The 23672-nt window shown below is 39.0% G+C and overlaps 1 protein-coding gene and 1 long non-coding RNA gene across 2 annotated transcripts in view; one reads left to right on the plus strand and one right to left on the minus strand.

Annotated features, from left to right (window-relative positions):
* FBN2 (fibrillin 2) overlaps positions 1 to 23672 on the plus strand; it is a 236490-nt gene that overhangs the window by 151427 nt on the left and 61391 nt on the right. The window contains exons 20-31 of the mRNA XM_008530057.2: positions 4809 to 4928; positions 9869 to 10006; positions 10590 to 10640; positions 11101 to 11226; positions 13310 to 13537; positions 14068 to 14193; positions 18923 to 19051; positions 19843 to 19968; positions 21901 to 22026; positions 22484 to 22606; positions 22761 to 22886; positions 23222 to 23347. Of these exons, the coding sequence (XP_008528279.2) occupies positions 4809 to 4928; positions 9869 to 10006; positions 10590 to 10640; positions 11101 to 11226; positions 13310 to 13537; positions 14068 to 14193; positions 18923 to 19051; positions 19843 to 19968; positions 21901 to 22026; positions 22484 to 22606; positions 22761 to 22886; positions 23222 to 23347 (1545 nt within the window). The remainder of the gene's footprint in view (positions 1 to 4808; positions 4929 to 9868; positions 10007 to 10589; positions 10641 to 11100; positions 11227 to 13309; positions 13538 to 14067; positions 14194 to 18922; positions 19052 to 19842; positions 19969 to 21900; positions 22027 to 22483; positions 22607 to 22760; positions 22887 to 23221; positions 23348 to 23672) is intronic.
* The window catches only part of LOC139075331 (uncharacterized), a 124188-nt gene continuing 118816 nt past the window's right edge, over positions 18301 to 23672 (minus strand). Inside the window, exon 3 of the long non-coding RNA XR_011525627.1 lies at positions 18301 to 19150. This is a non-coding gene — a long non-coding RNA (uncharacterized lncRNA). The remainder of the gene's footprint in view (positions 19151 to 23672) is intronic.

Consider the following 23672-nt stretch of genomic DNA (forward strand, 5'->3'; position numbering starts at 1 on the left):
TTGTTCCATTCAGATAAAATATCAATAAACATTTGGAACAAACATTTTGAAGTTTAAAAAAATAAGTGAAAGGAGGCAGTTTGTTTTACTCGCCGAAATAAAATGTCAGGTTTTGGTTTACTTTTTCTCTTTTTAAAACCACTGTGACACATTAGCCTAGAGGAACCAGAATTGTAATGGCAAAATCAGCCCTTAGGCATTTTATTTATGAAATGATTGATATGCCTCAGAGGTTGGCCCAGAAAATATTTGGGGTCTAAGTAAAAATGGTCACCTTAAGTAAATTTATAGTCCAAGAAAATCATCCTTTCCATTTAATAATTTAAAAGTTATCCTTTGGGCTTATAGATCATGAACCAGTGTTTAAAAACTTCTTCCTTTTCTTTTCATCACATTTTTCTGCAGTGGAAGTTGCGTGAATTGAGTTAAATGCTTCCAGAAGGCTTCATTTTTAGTGAGATACCAGTTAAGCAATGAGTGCATTCAATTATGTTTTTGTTTCTTGATCAAAGTACTTTATATTTCAGAATAAGCTGTTGTGTAACTACTAGTCATTGTTCCTTTTTAAGTCTCACTGTGTGGCCTACAGAAGTCTCCCATGACATTCTCAAATCCGTTAACTACTCCCAAAAGGTAACTTTTTAAATAGAGATTTCAGGAGCTGGCCCTGTGGCCTAGTGGTTAAAGTTCTGTGCACTCCACTTCTGCAGCCCAGATTCACAGGTTCAGATCCCAGGTGCAGACCTGCTCTACTCATCAGCCATGCTGTGGAGGCCTCCCACATCCAAAGTAGAGGAAAGATTGGCACGAATGTTAGCTCAGGGCTAATCTTCCTCAAGGAAAGAAAAAAAAAAACCAGGAAGATTGGCAACAGGTGTTAGCTCAGGGAGACTCCTCTTCGCCAAAAATAAATAAATAAATAAATAAATAAATAAATAAATAAATAAATAAAATAAAGAGAGATTTCTTCTTTAATTATTTTGAATAGACCTTGCCTTATCTGTTAAAATACTTGTTTCTTAGTGACTCCAAAGCCAAGAAAACTGCAATAGTAATATTATGGAAAAAGATGTTAACATTCTCTCTTGATCTTATTGTTTAACTTCAAAGCATTCTTGTGAACAGAAACAAGTTAGGACTCAAAATGCCAAAACACAAATGACTCAGCTGAAGTCAATGAAATGCAATTACAAAGTGCAATTCTAAGTTTGGGTTGAATTGGAGGGACCACTGAAAAACAGTAATTAGCCTGAAGAAAGAAAAGAAAAGAAGAAAGAAAACCTCAGCATGAATGCAGTTTTTGTAAACTTAGTTCTATAACTGTCTCCGCTACTGTCCACCACGTTTTGCAGGAGCTCCTCAAAGAAGAACGCTCATTCCATTCCCAATTAAAGTACTTGAAGATTCACGTTCTCCATAGAAGGGCAGGGGGCACACTTAAGAGCTTTGAGTATCTTTCTGTAAGATATAAAAGCTCTCTTTTTAAACTAGCTCAAGCTTCGCAAATGTATTCAATGAGAATCTTTATATTCTAGCACCACTCCCACCCCCTCCAACACCTATTATCCTTCAAAATTACTCTGAGAAACGTTCTTTGTCAAAACGTATTCTAGCCATATTTCCTCTGTGAGTTTTTTGGAGGGTGGGAGAAGGGATTTCAAGAGTGTTTTTGTTTTTTTTTTTTCTTTTTTCCAAACTTTCTACACTTTTGTCCCTCACTGCCCTTTATCAGTTTATCTATTGTCTGTTGGAGGATAAGCTTCTGTTAAATGCCAGGAAATGGAAAGCAGGAACAGCTTAGGCTATCGTCTTGATTTAACTGGGAAGCTAATGATTATTAGGACTGGTTTCCCTCTCCACAGTGACAGTACCCCTTGGTGCTACTGTGAGAGAGACACATAAATGGAGAACTAAATGAATAGTGTCTTTGATTCAGTTTGGTTAAAATTTGGTTTGTATACCAAATTGTCAGTGACAGTTATAGCATAATCCCTCCATGTTAACAAGTGAGATGGAGTTAAAGGGCTTGAATAGCCGAAATAAGAATAAATACAAGGCGGAGACGCGCCTGCTTACGTGAACAATTGAGAAATAGGATTGAATGGTGTTTAATAGTATAATGTTGGGTGAGAACACAAATATTATGGCACATTAATACCAAATTAGGCCACAGTGAGGGTTAGAAACAGTGCTCTTCATTTATTTTGTCCAAAGGGTAATTGTTTCTGATAAATCTGAGCCTTTTCTTCAACGTGAAATGTATTTTATATCTGTCATTCATAAGAGAAGTTCATGTTATGTAAATAAAAGAGAAATGATAGAGAAATATTTTGGCTCGAGCCTTATGATGTTAGTGGAAATAAAAATGATTTATCATGAGAAACTGAACCAAATAACTGGTATTTCTACATTTTCTTCCCACTGTTTATTTGCATTTTATGAAGTGTTTTGCAAAAAAATAGACCCGAAGGCCATGAATCTCTTTTTCCCTTGGGTCTCCTCCTTATTTCTGCCATCGCATTCACACAGTAAATTTGTCTGCCTGAAGCAGTACTCTTCATTCTGTTCCTTCTAAACTACTTTCCAAAGACTAGACAGGGAATTATTAGCAGCTTCATTGCAGACTCTAGCTTTCTCTATATATTTTTTCTATATTCACTAATTTTGCTTGTCATTCACATTTTCAACAGGCTATTTTAAATAGGTCATAGCAGTAATAATAAAGTTCTTCTGATATTTCAGACTGAAGTTACAAAAAATTTATTCTACTTTTTCTGTTTGAGCTCTGAGAGCCTGTGAAAGTTAAAATTTTTACAGCAAGCACTGTGGTTTAGATTGTGTTTCCAGTGACATAACTAGTTAAATGTAAACCAGATGTGCTTTGAAGTTTATTTCCAGGAATGTACAGTGAACTGTTTCAATTCCTGGTTCCATGACATTTATAACATGAAAACATTGTATTTAAAGAAAAATTAAACAGTTGATATTTGTAGCTGTCATTGCATGTGTTTACAGTTTTTGAGTTCATAGTTGCTTAATTTAAAATAGGGATTTTGAAAATATATGATGTTGGCATTTTTATTTTTTGGTAGCTTCTTACAAATGAAATTAATAGGTGACTTGTATATAGTCTATGCTCAGATTAGTTATCTGCTTCCTTTTTGGCTGATTCCTTTTTGTTGTTGTTGTTGTTGTTGTTGAAGAAGATTGGCCCTGAGCTAACATCTGTTGCCAATCTTCCTCTTTTTACTTGAGGAAGATTGTCGCTGAGCTAATGTCTCTGCCAATCTTCCTCTATTTTGTATGTGGGATGCCACCACAGCATGGCTTGATGAGCAGTGCATAGGTCCGTGACTGGGATCTGAACCAGCGAACCTCGAGCAGCCAAAGCAGAGCTTGCGAACTTAACTATTACGCCAACAGGCGAGCCCCTGTGTTTTTCATTTAAGAGGCTTTCTTGCTACAAACAACCTGAAAGGAAGATGCATCTCTATTTCCTCAAAGAATTTCTACTTAAGAATTAAATTAGTCCCTGAGTATTTCTTTAGTAGTTTGGAAGTAGCAAAACTGTTTTCCACACTGAGTTTTGAATTTGCATTTCAAGTCCACAGGCTTGAAAATCAACAGTAAACTCTGCCTTTTCAGAATCAATTTAGTTTATATTTGACTTGAGACCTTCAAGAGGAAGCATTACAATCTTCTAGTTATTTATTTGTATATTTTTCTCAATGTCGTATTTTATATTTAATTCAAAGAGATGTCTGGAAAAAAATAACTATTCCGGTGAATTTGGAAACCCTAGTGTTCAACAAAAATGTGTCTTGAGGTATGTAGGCCTGTTTCAGACAATCAACCAAGTACAAAAAGAAATCTGTGTCCCCCTTCTTTAAATTGAGTGGTTGAATTTATACTGGAAGTCAGTCTTTGATATTATTTCTAGTAGCTGAATCTCTGATTTAATCTTAATTAACTCTTGTTAAACTATTTCACTTTATCGGCTTACCGTTTTCTTTAGTCCCCCCTTGAGAACACAGGCATACTCTAATTCTGCTTACTTCTGACCCTCAACAGGAAGTTAGCTTATGGTATATGGTTTGATTTAGGACTCAAATCAAATTAATGATAGCAAAGTTCTATTTAAAGCAATTAAAAGTTTTTTCTCTTTTTTATTTTACCCAAATCAGTTGCGCTTTAAAAACCTCCCCACACCAAATGTGTAAATATGTCCAGGCTCAAGAGAGAGGAAGGGGGCTAAGGACTGGAGGAGACGCCCTACCTCATATTAGAGTTCCCTCCTTTCGCTGCTCGCTTGTATCCAGGTGTTTGGAATTAAAGCCAGCAGGGTGATAGTTTGTCTCTAAAATAGGCTTTTTTAATTCTTCCAAAACCTCAGGAGCCATGAATGTCAGAAACAGTCAGCCTTTGTTTATGCGCAGCATGTTGCACCTAGGAATATGTTGCTTTCCATGGAATCAGAATTCACATTTCCCACAGGACAATTACATCTTATGGTGGGGAAAATTAATCCAATTCATGTGAAGTTATAGTAAAATAGTGAAGACTCACATGCTAAAGCCTTTCCAAACAGACTGATTCCTGCAGTCCTACTGAGTCCCGGGTTGTGAATATGTGTATCCACGCTGTAAAATGCATGTCTCCATTCCCCATTCACTTTATGCCTCATGGATCCATATTAAAATTACAAGAGCCAAGTTTACCAGACATTCTGGCTTAGCATGGCTTGTTGGAATAATATTTTCCAGAAACACATGGCAGTTCTAACAGAATCTTTTCCTTCTGGATTGTAGATATAAATGAATGTGAAAGCAACCCATGTGTCAATGGGGCCTGCAGGAACAACCTTGGATCTTTCAATTGTGAATGTTCTCCTGGCAGCAAACTCAGCTCAACGGGATTGATCTGTATTGGTAAGATGCACACACCATGCTGATGTTTCAGTTTCACTGCAAAGATAAGCAGAGACCTCCCGCCTTACTGAGGATCAAACAGAACATGATACAGGAAGCTAATTACCTGATTAGGAGTTTCTTTAGTTGTTTTCTCTTGTTATCAAGATAAGAGTAAAACATGATAGCATAAACTGGAGAGGCTCTTAAATTTTGTTCGAACCTAGGAAGTGTTCCTTTCACATAAGTAGATATAGTATGCTGTAAGTTATGAGCATTTCCGTCCCACAGGCGGTTGTATGCCTTAGACATCGATACAATCAAATCCCTGCTAAATACTTTTTATAAACAACCTAAAGGGATAAAAAAAAAAATGTGGTAGAATTTGGACTTAGTTAACAGAACAAGATTTTAAACTTTAGACAAATAGAAGTTATTATTTTTTCATTTCTCCAATCAATTGCAAATTTATAGGCTCCAAGGAAGAGAAGAAAACGGTTTCCTTGCATTTGGAAATCTCTAAGGGAGAAAGATTCCAGAATTTCCAAACTTTTAATATATCTCAAAACGTTTAAGGCCAGGTCTTAATAATGACAATAGGACATATATAAAATGAGGTAGTCTGATCTATTACTGTAAGGAACAATTCGGCACATATCAGGGAAAAAAACTATCCCAGTCATTTTTCCTTGCTTCCAGTGTCTGTCCTTGTTGGCTAGGAATACCACAGTTCATATCATTAGCTAGTGTCCTTCTTTAAAGTGAACTAAATATGTATTTCCAAATAGGAAGATATTTCATATTTATATAGTGCCAAATAAATTGGCAGTTTTTGTTTGTTATCTAGCCAATATGAATTTGCAATTTAATATCTGCCGAAGACAATAGTATTTTCAGTATTATGTCTGATGTTAACAATATTTAGCTGGATGCTAGAGTACATTTTGTTACATGAAGAGAAATAACCAAGTCCAAAGTTATCAATGAAAACCTCCACTTTGGAAATGTCAGCTCTTCACCTCGCAGTGAAGTACAGCTGGTGGAATCTGAGCCTTGCTCAGCTCTCCATATTAGGAAATAGACTGCCATCTGCCTGGGGCATTACTTTTTTTCTTATAGAATTCCAGATTGGGTTGGGGGACGCATGTGGGTTGGATCTGGTAAAGCAGAAATATTTTTGCTAAGCCACAATTTCCAACTGAGAGAGAGTCATTTTATTATGCAAAGGAAATGAACTCAGCATTAGTCAATTAATGTCTCAGAAAACTAAGTCTATATGCCACTTGGGTATCAAAGATATCTGAATTTTTGCCTCATCATAAGCACTCCTAGTATTTTGGCCTTTTACCCTTATATTTATTAATGAAAAAAGAACAAAGACTTTTTATTCCAGAGTCATTGTATTGGATAACTAAATAGCACTGTATTTTTCTCAGCCAGTGTTTTATGTGTTTTCATTCGTTATGACCAAATTTGAATATCCCAGCCTACAGCTGCTCAAAAAGAAATTTACTTAACATTTTAAAATTTGAGACATTATTTTATATGCTTTTTTAATTAAAAACAGAATTCAAGTTCTAGAAAGGAAATAAATAGTAAAATATACATAGGAAAGATTACAAAATTTTTTAATGGGACTCTCAGTGGCTCTAATGGGTAATTAGCCTGCAAACTGCTCTTTCATAGGATCCAGTTCTCTAAATTTAGAACTGCATAAAATTCCCTGAGGTAATTACTGATTTAAAATTAACTTAGAGCATAAATGAATTAGTTACTTAGAATATTTAGGGATCTAGAATCTATTCTGCGAACTTCCTAAATATAAATTAATCTTAAACTGTTCTGTAAACTGCTTGAAAAGACTATTGTATTCTGGTTGAAAATGATTAAATACAATAGAACAATGTATTTGATTACTCTTTCCTGCATTACACTGCTCACATCTGATAACTCTATGTAATCCAGACCAATTTCCCTCACCTTTGGCTTGGGTCTGCGTTCTGTATTCAGATTACACGGACGTGACAAGGGCAGTGACTTCTCTGTTGTCATATCCCGTGGTCTATTCTCCTTCCCCTTTTAGCCAGTTAGCAGTGTTGACACAGGTCGTCACTCACCCCTTCTCAAGACGTTTTTCATTTTTGGCCTCCTCTTCTTTTCCTTTCTCTTTTCTGGCTCCTTTTCTCACTTTCCTTTGTCAAGTCTTCCATATCCTCCTGCCCTCCAACGAAGTGTCCCACAGGTCAGTCCTTGGACCTCTTTGCTTCCCTGTCTACACTCGTGCTTAGATGGCCTCTGCATTGACTCTCAAATTTCTCTCTCCATCCTCAGCCTCTCTAATTTCACACCTGCATTTCCAACGGTCTGCACGGCGTCGCCATTTATATGTCTAACAGACGTTTCAAACTTAAGTTGTCTAAAACATAATTCCTATCCTTCAGCTTGAACCTGTGTCTCCTAGAATATTTTGTGTCTCCGCAGATGACAACTCCATTCTTCCAATTGCCAGCCCCCAAACCTTGGAATCATCTTTGATGCCTTTCTCTCAAACTCCACACTGAATCCTTCCATCAGCAAATCCTATTGATTATACTTGAACTTTGTACATATTTCAACCTCCTCTCTCCACTGCTAACAACAGCCTCCAATCCAAGCCGCCATTATTTCCCTTCTTGATAAATACCGTAGCCACTCTTATATCTTTGTTTTCTCATATTTGCCATCCTACAGTTTATTTTCCACAAATTTACCAGGTAATCTTTTTAAAACATAAGTCAGAATATGTCCGACATGTCTGGAACGTTCTTCACCTAGGTTTCTATGTTTTGTTCCCCTCATGTCTCTACGCAGCTGTCACATTCTAAGTCAGGACTTCTTGGACCACCCTAGATAAAATAAGCGTTCTCCCCCTTACAACCTCAAGACTGCTTACTCTGCTTTATTTCTCTCAAAGTTCTTAACCAACACCTGAACATATTACCATATAATATCTGTATCTAGTACGTGTGTGTTTGTGTGTTTATGTGAATCAATGGACTTTGTGACTTTTAAGTGTTGAAACAATAGCAGCCTAAAGAAGCATGGTGTTACAGGGTGAGGGCTCTAGAATCAGACTACGCAAGTTTGAATCTTGATGCTGACACTGTACGAGCTGGGTGACCTTGGGTAAATTAGTTGACCTCTGTGACCTCTGTGTTCCTCAGTTTTCTCATCTGCAAAGTGTTCATACCCTATAGGATTGTTTTAACCAGTAAATAAACTAATACACGGAAAGCCTTTAGAATAGTGCTTGTCACTGCCTCAATAAATATTAGCAATTACTGTTACAATTTATCTTATTCAAAATGATGACTGTCAAGGTGATAAATCAGTAATTAGTCTGGGTCCTTAAAAGACCATTTAAATACACAGTAGCCTGACTCAAGCATCTCTTTCCTCTGTGCTATGGAAATTACAGGTTTAAGCCCATAAAAAGCCTGTAATGTGAGGCCTGATACAAATGCTGATGAGCAAGACTTTTTCATTTGCATTCAATTTTTACCCAGTTTGAGTCTCAAAACAGAAAAAAGCAAAGTGACTGTCCATCTCCTGTCCACACCCTTGCCTCATAACTTTTGTATTCAAAGACAGAGTTGTTTGTTTTGTTTTCACCTCTATCCCAGAGGGCTTGGGGTCTAGGTAACTTCCTCTTACCTGCTTCTGTACTCAGTAGGAATCAGAAATTACAGCTTCTCCCTGGGTGGGCCTGCCTCTGTCACCATAATTCTCTTTCTGTATTCCTGGTTATGTTTTGTTTTAATTGTTGAATTTAGCAGTAAAACTTTATCTGCCCATATTATTAAATGATTTTCAAAGTAAAAATTATAGGACTATGCTTTTTATTATTTTCCAAGTCTGTGTGCCAAAATATGCTGTTACGGTTTTGTTAACTGTTTTCCACATCACCTGCAAAGGAGTCACCTGAGGGGTGTGTCAAATGCAGACTCCTGGGCCGCACACCTGGAGACTTAGGACCCTGCATTATAACAGGAGCCTCGGTGATGTGCACACTGAACTGAGAGGCACAATACCGCAAGAGAAACTGCACATATGATTTATTTCACCCAGTTAGTATTTACCATGTCAGTTTTCACTGGATTCCTGGTCACCGCTTCAAAATCAGTTAATTAACAGTCATTTAAGGAAGAACTTAAATTTGACATGGAGACATAGTCTAAAAGGTTAGGAGTAGTTATCGCTAGGTAGTTGGACTACGGGTGGTTTTTATATTTTCTTTGCTGTTTCTTCAGACAGTTTACCATAAGCATGTGCTACTTTTTGAACTAGAGATAAAGCTTTACATATGTATGCCTAGGAAAATGCCTGAAAGAAAATTTATCAAATATTAGCCCTGGTACATCTTAGTGGTTGTTTTTTTGTAGATGGTGTTTATTTTCTTCTTTGTCTTTTAGATTTCTTTTTTTTTCCCAAATTATTCATTAAATAGTTATCTTCAGTTGGAGAAATACTGGTTTTTCTCTAATAGAACATAAATTGTGTGTGGTTTATTTGGTGGGGAACTAGGAGACAAGGAGATTATCTGAGGAATTTTATTTGCTAAAATCTTAAATATCAAAGCGTTTATCATAAAAGATAAAACTTAGGAAGATTTTTCACACACAGAGTGATCTTATCATGGTAATGAACTGTGGTTCTGAGAATCAGCATAAAATCTTATGCAACAGCGGCCGCTGCTGGAATACCAGTAGATGTAACTGTGTTAATTACTGTATCATGTGAGATATATATAGTACAATATTTGATTTACATGTGTGTGATATGCTGTATTTAAAATGGATGTACATGTAAATGTGTTCAAAGGAAATGCTATTAAAATGTTTTTGAAATAATGCGTTTGTTTTAAACTGGATTATATTTTCTTCAGAGATGAGAGCTCCTCATCCTTTCGTATTCCTTTCCAGACAGCCTGAAAGGGACGTGTTGGCTCAACATCCAGGACAATCGCTGTGAGGTGAACATTAATGGAGCCACTCTGAAATCGGAATGCTGCGCCACCCTTGGAGCCGCCTGGGGCAGCCCCTGTGAGCGGTGCGAACTAGGTAGGGGCCTGACCAAGGGGCCTCTGGGCGTCTCCCTCAACGAGGCACCTTTTTCACTATGTATTGTCATAAAGAGGAAAACCACAAGATCATTACCCTCCCTAAAATGTTGTCTTTTCTGGGGAAATTTATTCACTTCTTGAAATAGGTGTTTGTTTTCTCCTTTTACCGTAAGCAGACTTGCTGATTATTTTAGACAAGGAAGGGAATCGTCTAGAATTTACTGCTAGATGACAGTCAATATCCTCCAGTATCCTTGTTTGCACATGTCCCAGTAGAACTAAGGTCTCTTTCCTTTAAATTTTTTACTTGTTTACTTGTAATTTAATTGGCAATGTGAAAGCAGAAAAGAATTGTAGGAAAAATTGTAGGAATCTCACTATGGGTCAGTACTAATGGAGTTACCCCAGCGTGTCATGTGCTGCACTGAATTCACCAGAGGGCAGCTGGAGCCCTTGGCCGCTACACCCCAGGCTGTGGTTTTTATTTAGTTCAATTTAGATTCCATTGTACTGTTTCTTGAGCTTAAGATAGATGATTTTTTTTAATAATGAAGTAAACGTGTGTCCTGTTGTTCTCACAGATACAGCTTGCCCAAGAGGGTTTGCCAGGATTAAAGGTGTTACTTGTGAAGGTGAGTGTATTCTTGGATGACATTCTAAATCTGTAGCACAGTATGTAAATTAACATTCACTCTCACACTTTGGAGATATTTATCATTTTCAAAAACCTTGAAATTTCGATAAAAATGCTCCTACTTTAGAATAATACTCTTAGGAAACAGGTTAGAGTGTCCCATTTCTCCTCTTTGTGCTGTTGGATAAATTTTCATGAGGACATCGCTAACCCCTAAGGCACAGAACGGCTGGCAGAGGAGCACGTCTGGGCTGTGTTTTATGGACGGGCAAGGCTGTGGTAATTTGCGCAGCTGGTACCTAGGAAACGCAGTGGCTACATTGTGGAATATTTCTGCTTAACTCAAGTAATAACCCACATTGTATTGCAGATTCGCTATGCTACAGAAGAAGTAAGACTACACCTGCTTTTTCTATTTGTAATATCTTTATCCCTCTGCTTGCTTTATTTCCCTGCAGATGTTAATGAGTGTGAGGTGTTTCCTGGTGTTTGTCCAAATGGACGTTGTGTCAATAGCAAAGGATCTTTTCATTGTGAATGCCCTGAAGGCCTTACGCTGGATGGAACTGGCCGGGTGTGTCTGGGTAAGATTCATACCCTGGTGTAATTTATGCATGAAACCAGCCATGAATTCTCTTATTCTTTGGGCAGTGACCTGTCCAAAAGCAGTAGGTCTGTAACTGGAAAATTAGCTTTAAATGAGATATTTTGGGGGGAAATCACTAGAGGATATTTTTAAAGCAAATATATTTAAATGAAATGGTTTCTGCATAACACAGAAAGTTGGTACTGCTCAAAGATTACAATTTCTTTAATCGGGTAATTTAGGCAGATTCAGTCTTTCACACTGAGTCAATGGAATAAGAGAACTTTGTATATTTTCAACATAGAAGAAAAATTAGAGATTAGTGTTTGAAGTTAACATTTCTAGCCTGTTGCAACTTAGATAAGACAGTGGGGAAGGTCATGTGCAAAGATGTGTGGCTTCTGTTGGAAAACATCAGCTGATCCTGGTCCTTCCTTTACTACCTTCAGAATTAAATTTTCTTAATGCTCTGTTTTCTAACGATCTAAAATGAGGAAACTCGCTTTTTCAGCATCTTTTTGTAGAAGTGCTTTGGTGACCTTCTTCTTTATCAGTGTTGTGCTTGACTAAACTTGGGTTTCATGATTGAAAAAGAAACTTCTCTTAATACTATATTTTATCAAAACAATTTTTCATTTACTTAAGGGATTTTTTTTTCCAATTTGCTATGAAACAGTAAGTTTTTAGTTTGTAAAATAACTTTATGTAGATTTGAGTTTGAAGTTTAAGCTTGTAGACCAAGCATGAGTAATGGTAGTATTATATTCAGAGATCTTTAAGGTATTTAAATATATCAGTCATTTTTAAAATTACTTGGAAGAAAAGAAGTTTGCAACACTATCCAGTTTAGTTATTATAATTAACAGAAATTTCATTTTAAGTTAATTTTTGATAGCATATTTAAATTTGGATACAAAGTATGACTGTAAAATCATGAGGAATTGCTTAGAAATTATAATATCCAAAGTCCAAATAATAAAGAAAAATTCTTTTCAGAATTTTATTGTTAAATTATCTAAAAAGTTTAGAAAAAAGTGAAGTATCTTTTGAAGATGATAAAATAATAGTCTCAGTGTGGTCAAATGGCTAATGAAATCAAGCTGCCTTCAGTAACCAAAGGCTGCAATATACGAAGATATATTATTGATTGTAAATTACCACTCAGCAAAATTAATTCCCAGTAACATCACTCAAAATCAAACCTTTTGTAGTTTTCTAAAAGGGTATATTGGGTTCTTCATCCTTGTACTTTGGTTAAATGTTTTTGTCACTACTTGAATTATGCTACAATAATTAATTGTTGCTGGGGGTGTGAGAAAGTTTCAAGAAGAGATTGGCATATGAAAATGGAAAATATTCTGAGAATAAAGTAGAGGTAAACTACTCTAACGGAAATTTATCTAAATCAGGAGTTCCAAACTCAGATGCTTGAAGGGACTTAGCAGGTAACATAAATGAATGAGCTGGTAATAAGGAGTAGTGGGGACTGCAGAAAACTGTAGAGCACATATACCATCTGAAGGTTTCAGAATTCATATTTTAATTTCTTTGCCAGCCAATCCAAACATTCACAGGCCATATGTGGCCAGTGTGCTGACAGTGTTTTGATTCCTGGTGTAAATATTGATATGGATCTTAGTAGTAAAGACACAAGATTACTCTGCCAGGCTATCATAACTTTTTACATACTTAGATCAAAAGCACTTTTTTTCCCCAACTAATCCCAGAACAGCTCATATTTTAGTGGCACTGAAACATGCTGAAGTTATTTTACTCCTTCTGAAGTGAGCAATACGAAAAAGGGATCATAGGTGATGATATGAAAGAGTGTTGTCACCAGGGACCCTTTTCTTCCTGAAGGTGTCTTGTGAGAATTAAGTAATGCCGAAGGAGAACCCACCTTTGCTCTTTAAATGACTGTCATTATGGAGACCATTCCAGGAGGTCAGGGACTGAGTCTCAGCCCACTAGTATTTCTCCAGGGCCTGGCATCATGCCAGGCACTAAACAGAGGCTCAGTTTATGAATGTTCAATGAGTGCTACAACTTAATCTCAAGCTCTGATTTTGCTCTCCGTGTAGATATCCGCATGGAACAGTGTTACTTGAAGTGGGATGAAGATGAATGTGTCCATTCTGTTCCTGGGAAGTTTCGCATGGACGCCTGCTGCTGTGCAGTGGGGGCAGCTTGGGGCACCGAGTGTGAGGAATGCCCCAAACCTGGCACCAAGGAGTATGAGACCCTGTGCCCCCGGGGACCTGGCTTTGCTAACAGAGGGGACGTTCTTACCGGGCGGCCATTTTACAAAGGTAACTGTGGCACATTGGTCCCTCTGCCGGAAAACTCACCTTCCACGTTCTTTGAGAATTGATTTTGCTTTAAACGCTTGATTTCTCACTTTATTTTCTTTGTTAAATGTGATTTGTGGCCAACCTTATGGCCCAGGATTATAAATCACCTACATAAGATGGTATTGAAGTAAAGGTATAAAACAGGCTGCTAATCTTGCTTTTCTTCCATCCTTCTACTAGGCTTCTGCTTTCTTAGCACGGCCTGACTAGATGCAGCTCTGGCGTAGCAAAAAGTTCTCCATCCCCTCTAAACTCTATAAAACAGATGATCAGAAATAATAAAGGGATCAGAACTCTTCATTAACGATACAGAATGTTTTTCACAATTGAAACTTTTTTGAGTGGCATCAATGTGATCATAGAAAATTTTGATACCCCCCATTTTCACTTGGGTACCTTATTTTTCATCGTGACAGATTTTTAACTTAAAATGATGGACCTACTCTTATCTCAACCAGCTCTGCATTTTGGCTTTGTTCTGCTTTTAGATATCAATGAATGCAAAGCATTTCCCGGGATGTGCACCTATGGAAAGTGCAGAAATACAATTGGCAGTTTCAAGTGTCGTTGCAATAGTGGCTTTGCTTTAGACATGGAGGAAAGGAACTGCACGGGTAAGATGGATCTTGTATCGTGTTTGGTAAACCTTGGCTCCCTTTCTTTTGCCGTTTGAAAGTACTGCCTTCAAGAGCCCGTCTTCTCACTGAGAACATGCAAACTTCTCTTTTCATCTCTTTTCTCTACACTTAAATCAGTTCTCCAAACAAACTTGTTTTGAGAGACCGGCAAAGTAACATGAAACTGCTATTTGTTTTACGTACAAGAACATCATAAAAATTTGGTTTTCAGAACATATGAGTACTAAAACATATAACCATTAAATCAACAATTGTATAAACTGACTATAGTATTCTGTTAAAAATTTTAGTTTGTGATAGGGAGGTTGTAACTTATTTTGCTCATCTGTGAACAGTTTCTTAATAATTTTGCTTCAGTCACCATCCATATCTTTATCCATAACCATTCCCTTTATTTTGGAAAGAGATGAAATTCCAAAATTTTCTATTAGATAGTATGACAAATTACACCAAACACTTGAAATATATCTCCAAAATCTCATTTTCAGAACTCTCTTACTCATGTTCTTTTTGGAACTTTCCTTTTTTTCCAGCCCTCACACCTGCTCCTTCTTCCTGATCTTCGTTGAAATGTCTCTCTTGACTGCTTCCTAACTTCTGTTCCATAAGGTACCACCAAGGCATTTCAGAACTGGCCATCTGAGCTGCTGAGTTCTGCTGCCTTGTCCTTCAACCCTGCCTCTGGTGCTGATCCCTGACTCCTAACCCCCGCAACCACTGTTTTCTGCAATCTGGGCTGCTACAACCTGGCTGGGTCGGGGGGTCTGAGGATTGCTGACAGATCCCTGCATTCCCCTGCAGCCAGGCCCTCGTATTAGTGACACTCATAGTCACCTCTTTACGTCGCTTACTGACTTTCTCTCAGCACCCCTCCTAAACCTCTTCTGACCCACCCACCCTCTCATATCCCTTTTTATTCCCTTCCCTCTTTATTGAGATCAAATCTGATTGGAGTACCCTTCTGTACCCTCCTCTCTGGTAGTAAGATTTCCTTTCCCTCCCACATTCTCTCCTCCGCTTTCAGAGAATGAGACATGATGTTCCCCCGCAGTCTTCCAGTTAACTCCTCTGATTTCGCTCTCCTCCCCTCCTCCTGCTCCAAGCCCTCCTCTGCTGGCTTCACTCCTCTCTCTCCCACTTCTCCCCCTCTTTACTGCTTCCGCTCCCTACACCTCCAAACAGTTCAAAAGATCTCCTCGGCCCTTCCTTTCCTTCACGTTACAATTCTATTTTCCTCCTCTTACTTTTCAGCCTTCTCTTTTAACTAGCCATTCACTGTGTAACCTCATGGAATGTTGACTTCCACCCTCCCTCCTTCAGGCGCATATACATACTTCTGAAAAACACCTTTGTTGAGTTAAAAAAAATCTTTCTCTTGGTACAAGTTCTCCTTGACTTCTCTGCCACCAGAACCCCTGATTTTCTTCTCTCTTGGTTTCCATGATATTTCCTGTCACAGTCATCCTTCATTGACTATGCTGTTGCTTCTCTAATCTTCACAGATTTCTTCTTGCCCTTGGTATTTTCCATCCCTCGGGCGTTTTCCAAAGTCCTCTGCTCTCTCAGCATTCTTCCTCTCAAAATTGCATCTACCATCATGACTTCATGGATGGCCGCTGCTGAGCTGACTCCTAGATGCCATCTCTAGCCCTCTGCTCTTCCTGAGTTTCACTCCCACATTTCTAACTTCCATCTGGACAGTTTCTCTTTGTTTTAGTCTCCCTTTACCACATCCCCCTCCCCAACTTCTTCTGCCTAGGGACTTCTTTGTATGGAATAGTATTACTTCACTCAGGATTGAAGCTTCAAACTTCATTTTGACGTCTTCCCCTCCCAATGGACAAGTGAAAAGTTATGCATATTCTTCCATCGAAATAGCCATTGCAAGTAATTACAGTATTTCTTCTAGACTATTGCAGATGCAGGTTCAGCTCCTCAGGAAACAGATTCTGAGCAGAGATTAGCATGCAGGAAGTTTATTAGGGATTGCTCTTGGGATCAACAACTAGGAGAGGGAGGAGAAGGAAGCAGAACTGGGCAGAGGGAGAAGCTGGGCTGTGGTGCAGTCCCAATGCAGTCCTTAGCCCATCCCACTGGGAGCTCTGGAACTGGAATGGCCTGTCGGAATTGTCTTGAGTTAGGACAGAGGGGCCAGGCATTTACATACCTGCATGATCAACCTTTGGATACATCTGCCCAGAGAAGGGATATCTGTGGAGAACTGGTCTTCTTAGCTGAGGCATTTCCTGAAGGCAGTTTACATCTTGGGGCTTTCTGCCAGCAACAGTCCCAACAGCTGAGGGGAAATGGCAAGTAAGTCCTTCCTTCCTGAAGATGGAACTGGGCAACGTGTCGCAGTATCTACTACATTACAGATTCCTCCAAGGTCTTCTCACCCATTAATTTTCCACAGTCAGATCCTTCATTTTCATATCTACAAGGCTGATCATCCTAAAGCAGGGCTTAGACTGTATAACTTCCCACAAAACAACTTCTGTTGACTCGGACAATCTTAGACCCAGATAATGAAGCTCTGAGTACTTCCGATTGTGATTCCACTTATTTTTGGTATGAAATTAACCAAGTCACTTACTGTCTCTGACACTCACCTTCTTTAACTGTATATGAGAGATTTTTGTTGACAACACTGCAGTGTTGTGGGATATAATGTGAAAGGGCAGTGGGACAATGGTAGCTGCCGTTCTCCACAGCATTTAAGGCCAATCTTCTGCCTGTGTTTGATGCTCAGTAATCATACCCATCCTACCTGTACTTGCATTAATTATCAGCCTCCACAGTCCAGCCACTCTGCAACTTACCGTTCTCTGAAATGCATTGTTTTTCTTCACCTATGCACTTTATCTCTTGCCTTTCTATTTATTCCACATCTTTAAAGTTAGAATTTCTATACAGCCTTCAAGGACCAGTTCAAAGGCCACCTCCTTCAAAATACAAATTCTTGGTAGAGAATAGCTTACACACATACAGGCTTCTGAAAGCCTGGAGTGCAGGTGTGGGCTCTAGGCTTGGACCAGCTGCTTGCAGGAGCTGAGAGACCCCACCCTCACCTTCCGTCTGCTTGGCTCCCCCAGGCCTGTAGTGGTGGAGACATGCACAGGAGATGATCCTACTGCTTCCAGCAGCCTCTACATCCAGGAGTGAGTCCCTAGGGGGTGTTAGAAACCAATCTCTGAGCCCCCCTCCCCAACAGACACACACTAGTGATCATGTCTTGCCCTTGTCTCCCAGTAAACACGACTTCAGCCAAAAAAGCAAAAACCAAAAAGCAGTGCTTGAATCCATGAGACAAGCACTGTGCTCAGCACTTAACAAATCTTGACTCACTTAATCCTGTGAGGTGGGTCCTACTGTACTCCCCATTTTACATATAAGGAAATTGAGGCACAGGGAAGTGGATGATTTTCCCAAGGCCCTGTACCTGGTAGGTGACAGAAGTGGGATTTGTACCCGGGTGTCTGGTTCCAAAGTCCATATTCTTTACACTGCAACTCCTACCACATCACATCAGCCAAAATTTGTCCCTGTTCTGTCACAGAACTTATTCTGTGTTCTTCATAGGGCTCTTACCACCACTTCCTAGATAGTATCTAAAAAATTAAAAGTAAAAATTAATATGCATGTTCTTAGCTGCTTAATTGAATCAGTGGTTTTTGTTTAAAAGAAAGTACTTACATTTTTTCACTACGGGGTATACTTGGGGAAATAGAGAAAAACCAAAAGCTGGAAGAAAACAGAGACTGAGACTCCTCAAGAGAGCTTGCGTAAGTCATCCACTGACAAATCCTGTGATAGAAAAACTTCAAAACTGAATTCATCAAATTAAAGAGATGCTGGCAAAAGCGTTTTTTCCCTCTGTGAGAAAAAAATTTTAAATAGGTCATGTTTTCTTAATCATATTTTATAGACATGACTTCTCTATTTAAAAATCTTAGTTATAGGCATGAGAGATCTCTCAGAGAATCCTGTTTTTGAGAATATAAATGCTGCTATTGAAGATTCTTATTTACTGTAGTTTATAAAAAGTGACAAACAAATACATCGTTTTTCGTTATTTTTATTTTTAAAATTAGATCAGTAGGCTTTTCACATCTGAATGTGACACAAAAACACCAATTGGAGCATTTTCCGTGGCCCTGCCGTATATGTGTGTTCTCTGGCTCAAGATTAGGTGGCCACATCCGCTTCTGAGGCTTGTCTCTCTGTGGTCAGCCAGCCACCCCTACTCAGAGGCAGCGTCCCCCGTGTGCTCCCCCCAGGGTTGGACCCGGGCTAGTATCGCAGAACCAGCATGACCTTTGTGTCGTGCGCGGGACTTCATCCATGCATCCACTGCTTCCGTGTTTGCCACCTGCCTTGTTCGGCTCATACTGCAGTTGCTTGGTTCATCCTGCTGTTACCATTTCTAAGCCACAAAGAGAAATCCGCAATTCCAGAGTTCTTAAAGGCAAAAAGGCACCACCTGCCCGTTGGCCGCGACAGTTTTGGCAGTTGGGAAAGGAATGTGTCTAAGGCCCTGTCCCCATCTAGCTGATCTGCAGACATCCCCTCCTCCTGCTACCTACTGACTTCTCCAATATTTCAAGTGTGCTGCACCTTCACACAGAAGGCCAAATCTCTCTCTCTGTTCTTGAACACTTTCTCATCTCGGTGTCTTTTTTTATTTCTTTGAAACCCTGTGAATTAGACATCGATGAGTGCAGGATTTCACCAGACCTCTGTGGAAGTGGAATCTGTGTCAACACGCCGGGCAGCTTTGAGTGTGAGTGCTTCGAAGGCTACGAAAGCGGGTTCATGATGATGAAGAACTGCATGGGTAAGCTCCTCCCCTCCAGTCTTGAAACAAGTCTAGCACAGATGCGTCAGCTCGACCTTGGCTTGTCTCAGAGCTGTTAACAGCACGCTTGGCAAGGAGCTGTGGTGAGAGGGAGAACAGATTTAAATGTCAGACAGGAAATCTGCTCCTAGATAGCTCTTGGGGAGCCTCAACCTCTTGGCGCCTTAGTCGCGGTGAGATATTGAGACTGGGTTCTGTTTATTCATAAAATCTAAAATCAACACAGACTAACTACTCAGGAGGAATTCATGTAAAGTGTATGGCATTGTCTGGTGACCCCAAAATTTATATTCAGTAATGCTAATCCCATGTGATTTCCCTTATTTGTGTGTTATTATGAACTCTTTTGGTGTTGCTCACCTTTTAGCCCACTATTTCATTTTCGGTGGCTTATAGGACTTACTTCATAGGACAGAGTAGGTGATCAGGCTAAGATTTTTCTTTCACTTTAATTAGATGTAGACAGCAATGTACGATATCTTGGAGTTTAGGATTATATAAAGCTAATATTGCTTATTTTTACCTCTTGTGATTTTGCTCATTTCATAAAAGTAAATTCCTTGATAGCTCACTATCTTTAAGAGTAGAACATTTACCATTTATTTACTGATAGTAGAAAAAATGAGGGGAGCATTGTCCCATCTGCTATTAAGCCTGTCTCTTACATTTGAGTCACACTTAGCTCAGATAATGATTCTTTCTCCCATGCTGTATGCGTGAATATTTTTTCCTCAGAGTTCTTTAATGGGTCTCACGTTTTTACCTTTCAGACGTTGACGAATGTGAACGTAACCCTCTCCTTTGTAGGGGTGGCACCTGTGTGAACACTGAGGGCAGCTTTCAGTGTGACTGCCCACTGGGACATGAGCTGTCACCGTCACGTGAGGACTGTGTGGGTGAGTTTGTCTCCTCAGCGTATAAACCCACCCAGCTCAACTGGTAAAGATCATAAAGATCACAGGTCAATTCTAATAAACTTGTTTTTGGCACGTGAAATCTAGCTGATTAAAAGTTAGAAATTCAGAGTCCCTGCATTTGGATTCAGGCTGTGTGTTTAGAGAATGCTTCAGTGACACACTCTGATGAGCTGGCATTCTCCTGGTTAACCTCTTTTTCATGACAAGCACACTTGAAGGGACCCTGAGTGAGGGAGCCTGTAGAAGGCCACATAGTTCCCTCTCCCAGGTAGAACGTTATGGCAAAGCTACTCCTTTTGGAAGGCTGCTCCCTGATAGTTCAGCTCTGCAAACACCTGTGCTTCCACTCCACACAGTCCACTCTGCATCCCTGTGTCTGTCATCATGGGACCTTCTCACGTGTGTGTGAACACATGAGTTCCTCCCACTCACTCTTCTCACAGAAACACTGAGGTCTCTTGACTGGCCCTGAGCTCAGCAGGATGGCAGAGGTGGCAGGAAAGACTAATGGTCTTGGAACATTTCAACCTACCATTTTTCATAAATATACAAAGGCCTCTGGGCTTATTGTGTTCTAACTGGCTTTCAAACTTTGATTTAGCCTGTAAGCATTTTCTTCACAGAAAATCTTTCTTGAAAGCATAAGCAAATACAACAGTTTAAAATAGAGCAGATCACACACCCCCATTTAAAAACGTAATTTAAGCACACCTCCCCACTATACCTATATTTATTTATAAGCCCTATTTATATCACTGTGTTAATGTATTAGGTGAATCTTAAATCATAGACTAAACAGATTTTTTTAAAAGATGAATTTAAAAGTTTTAAATATTTTTATTTCATTTTAATAGTGATACAGAAAGCTTTTTCACACAGATAATTAAGAACATTTATTCCTGGTTGTGATGCAGTGATTCAGAGATCTGTTTCTAAGGTCAGTTTATTTTGTTAATTAGTTTTGATGGATCTTCTAGCTGAAAAAAGTACCCCTCAAAGATACAATGTACAATAGAAGATATATATTTTTGCACATTTAGTAAAATATACGTTTAATGATCATAGACATAAATCCACATGTCGCATAGTCTTCTTAGTAATTTTGAGAATTTGGGATGAAGTTCTCATTATGTCTGATTATTTTGTCATTGTTTTTACCTTATATTGTGTCTGACAAGTAACTTGATCAGGAAAAATGTCACTCTGCTATTTTCTTGCTGTTCTCTTTTGATTGCATTATTAGTATTGGTTTATATCATGGATCTTTGCAGTTTATTTATGACTCTGGCCCATCTTATAAGGGTTAGTTTATTTTAAAATAGGCAACATAATCTGTAGATCCACCTAAGATGATGAAAACAGATAAACAAATGAGGGCCCTGTTACCAGCCCCTCTGTTTTGTGGAACTAACCATCTTTATTCAGGATACCTAAGTTATTTAGGCAACACTTGGCCATCTAATAAAGTATGGGCAAGCATGTCAGTGTAAATTCATGTATTAAATATTAGCGAGCTTCATTTCCAGGATGCACTGGATGTGTGTGATCTAATGTGGTAGTCACTAGCCACATATGGCTATTTAGATTCAATTAAAATTACATAACATTCAAAATTCAATTTCTTAATCATACTATCCACGTTTCAAGTGCTCTGTAGCAGCTACGTGTTGGAGAGCACAGATAGGGAACAATTTCATCAGTGTAGAAGGTTCTACTGGACAGCACTGTCGTAGATGGAAACATCAGAAATAGAGATTCCAGCTGTTTCTTTGAAGGCCCCAGGAGAGCATCTTACTTCCCCCTGAAGTACACAAAGTCCTTCGGAGACCACAGCTCCAGTGCAGCACGTTCTTGATCGTTTAAGTGATATGTTTATTGCATAAAACATTAATTCTGCGTGTCTTTTTCTAGATGTTAATGAGTGCTCCCTGAGTGACAATCTCTGTAGAAATGGAAAATGTGTGAACATGATAGGAACTTATCAGTGCTCCTGCAATCCCGGATACCAGGCCACGCCGGACCGGCAGGGCTGTACAGGTAAGGGGAGGCCAGGCGGGGCTGGAACTTGTATTCGTCCAGTCAGCCTAGGAAACTTCTGGTAGTGAATAGACAATGAAGTCGACGGGCTTCCGTTGTCCTGAAAATGAATCTAAGAATGGAGGCAGATCTCTAAGATGCCATGGTTTGGTGGTTTTGCAGAGGCATCTCTGTTTTTGTTATAGAAAACATCCTAAACCCCATAGTTATTGTATTTCTGAGTCCTTTAATATTGGGTGACTGGAGCTAAATGTCACGTGGAATGCTGTCTAAAAGGAAGTAAAAAGAACTAAGACTAATGGTATAATGATAAATCAGCATGAATAGTGGGGAGAAAAATCCAAAGCCATTTAAGCATTATCAGTTTGAAAAAAAGAAAAACTCTTTATCTTTTCTTTTGTTAAGGAAGTAGAAAGTAGCCCTGACAGGTAATGTGGTGGCAATGTTGTTTTCACAGACATTGATGAATGTATGATAATGAATGGAGGCTGTGACACCCAGTGCACTAACTCAGAAGGAAGCTACGAATGCAGCTGCAGCGAAGGTTATGCCCTGATGCCTGATGGGAGATCTTGCGCAGGTACAGAAAGGAAAATACGCAGATTTTGTACACCTAATTAATTTTGTCTTACAAATCTCACTCCAGATATTTTGAGTGGAACTGGATGGAAGAAATATTTTAGCTTAATAAAAACCACCCTTGTTTTCATTTGATGTTAATTTTGTATCATCAGATATTGATGAATGTGAAAATAATCCTGATATCTGTGATGGTGGCCAGTGTACCAACATTCCTGGAGAGTATCGGTGTCTGTGTTATGATGGCTTCATGGCTTCAATGGACATGAAAACATGCATTGGTGGGTACCATAAGAACAGGATAAATATTTACACACACGTATGCATGCACATCCACATGTACATTTATGCACATATATATAAACATGATAAGAAGAGACTTTTTAGTTATTTAAAAAATTCAAACCATGTATCAGGAGATGTGAAAGCTGAAAAGGCAGAATTATTTGAAAAAATCCTTAAAGACAGTCTATGTATCTGTAGTACTATGTCTTACAAATAGATTATATTTTGAATTTTATCTGTGTCCTGCAATATGATGCTAAGTTTAAAAGATAACTTTTGAATTCCTAGGATGAACAAGTATTAACCAAGTTATTGAAAATGAATTTTCTAGATGTGAATGAGTGTGACTTAAATTCAAACATCTGCATGTTTGGGGAATGTGAGAACACCAAGGGATCCTTCATTTGCCACTGTCAGCTGGGTTATTCAGTGAAGAAGGGGACCACAGGGTGCACAGGTAGGTCTTAAGCTTGTGTCCTCTGTGTTTCAGCTTCTCATATTTCAGAGGCCAACCTTCAACATCCTTTGTTCCCTGGCACCTCTTAGACTGTTCCCCACACCAGGCTGTGACTGTACATAATGAGTAACTGACCTAGAGCATGTGTCATGCATTTGGCTGGTATCTGTGCTAGCACACCATATCAGCCGCCCTGCCGTGGAGTTGGCTGTGGGTCTGGATGCGGAGTGAGAGAGTAGCTGAGGAGTCTGGTCTCCATGGTTCTGATGTGCTTCTGGCGGCTCTGGCAGCAGCGTGCATTTTCTTAGTAGAACTGTTGCTCAAA

This window comes from Equus przewalskii, chromosome 13 (assembly GCF_037783145.1).
Source record: "Equus przewalskii isolate Varuska chromosome 13, EquPr2, whole genome shotgun sequence".
NCBI lineage: Eukaryota > Metazoa > Chordata > Mammalia > Perissodactyla > Equidae > Equus > Equus przewalskii.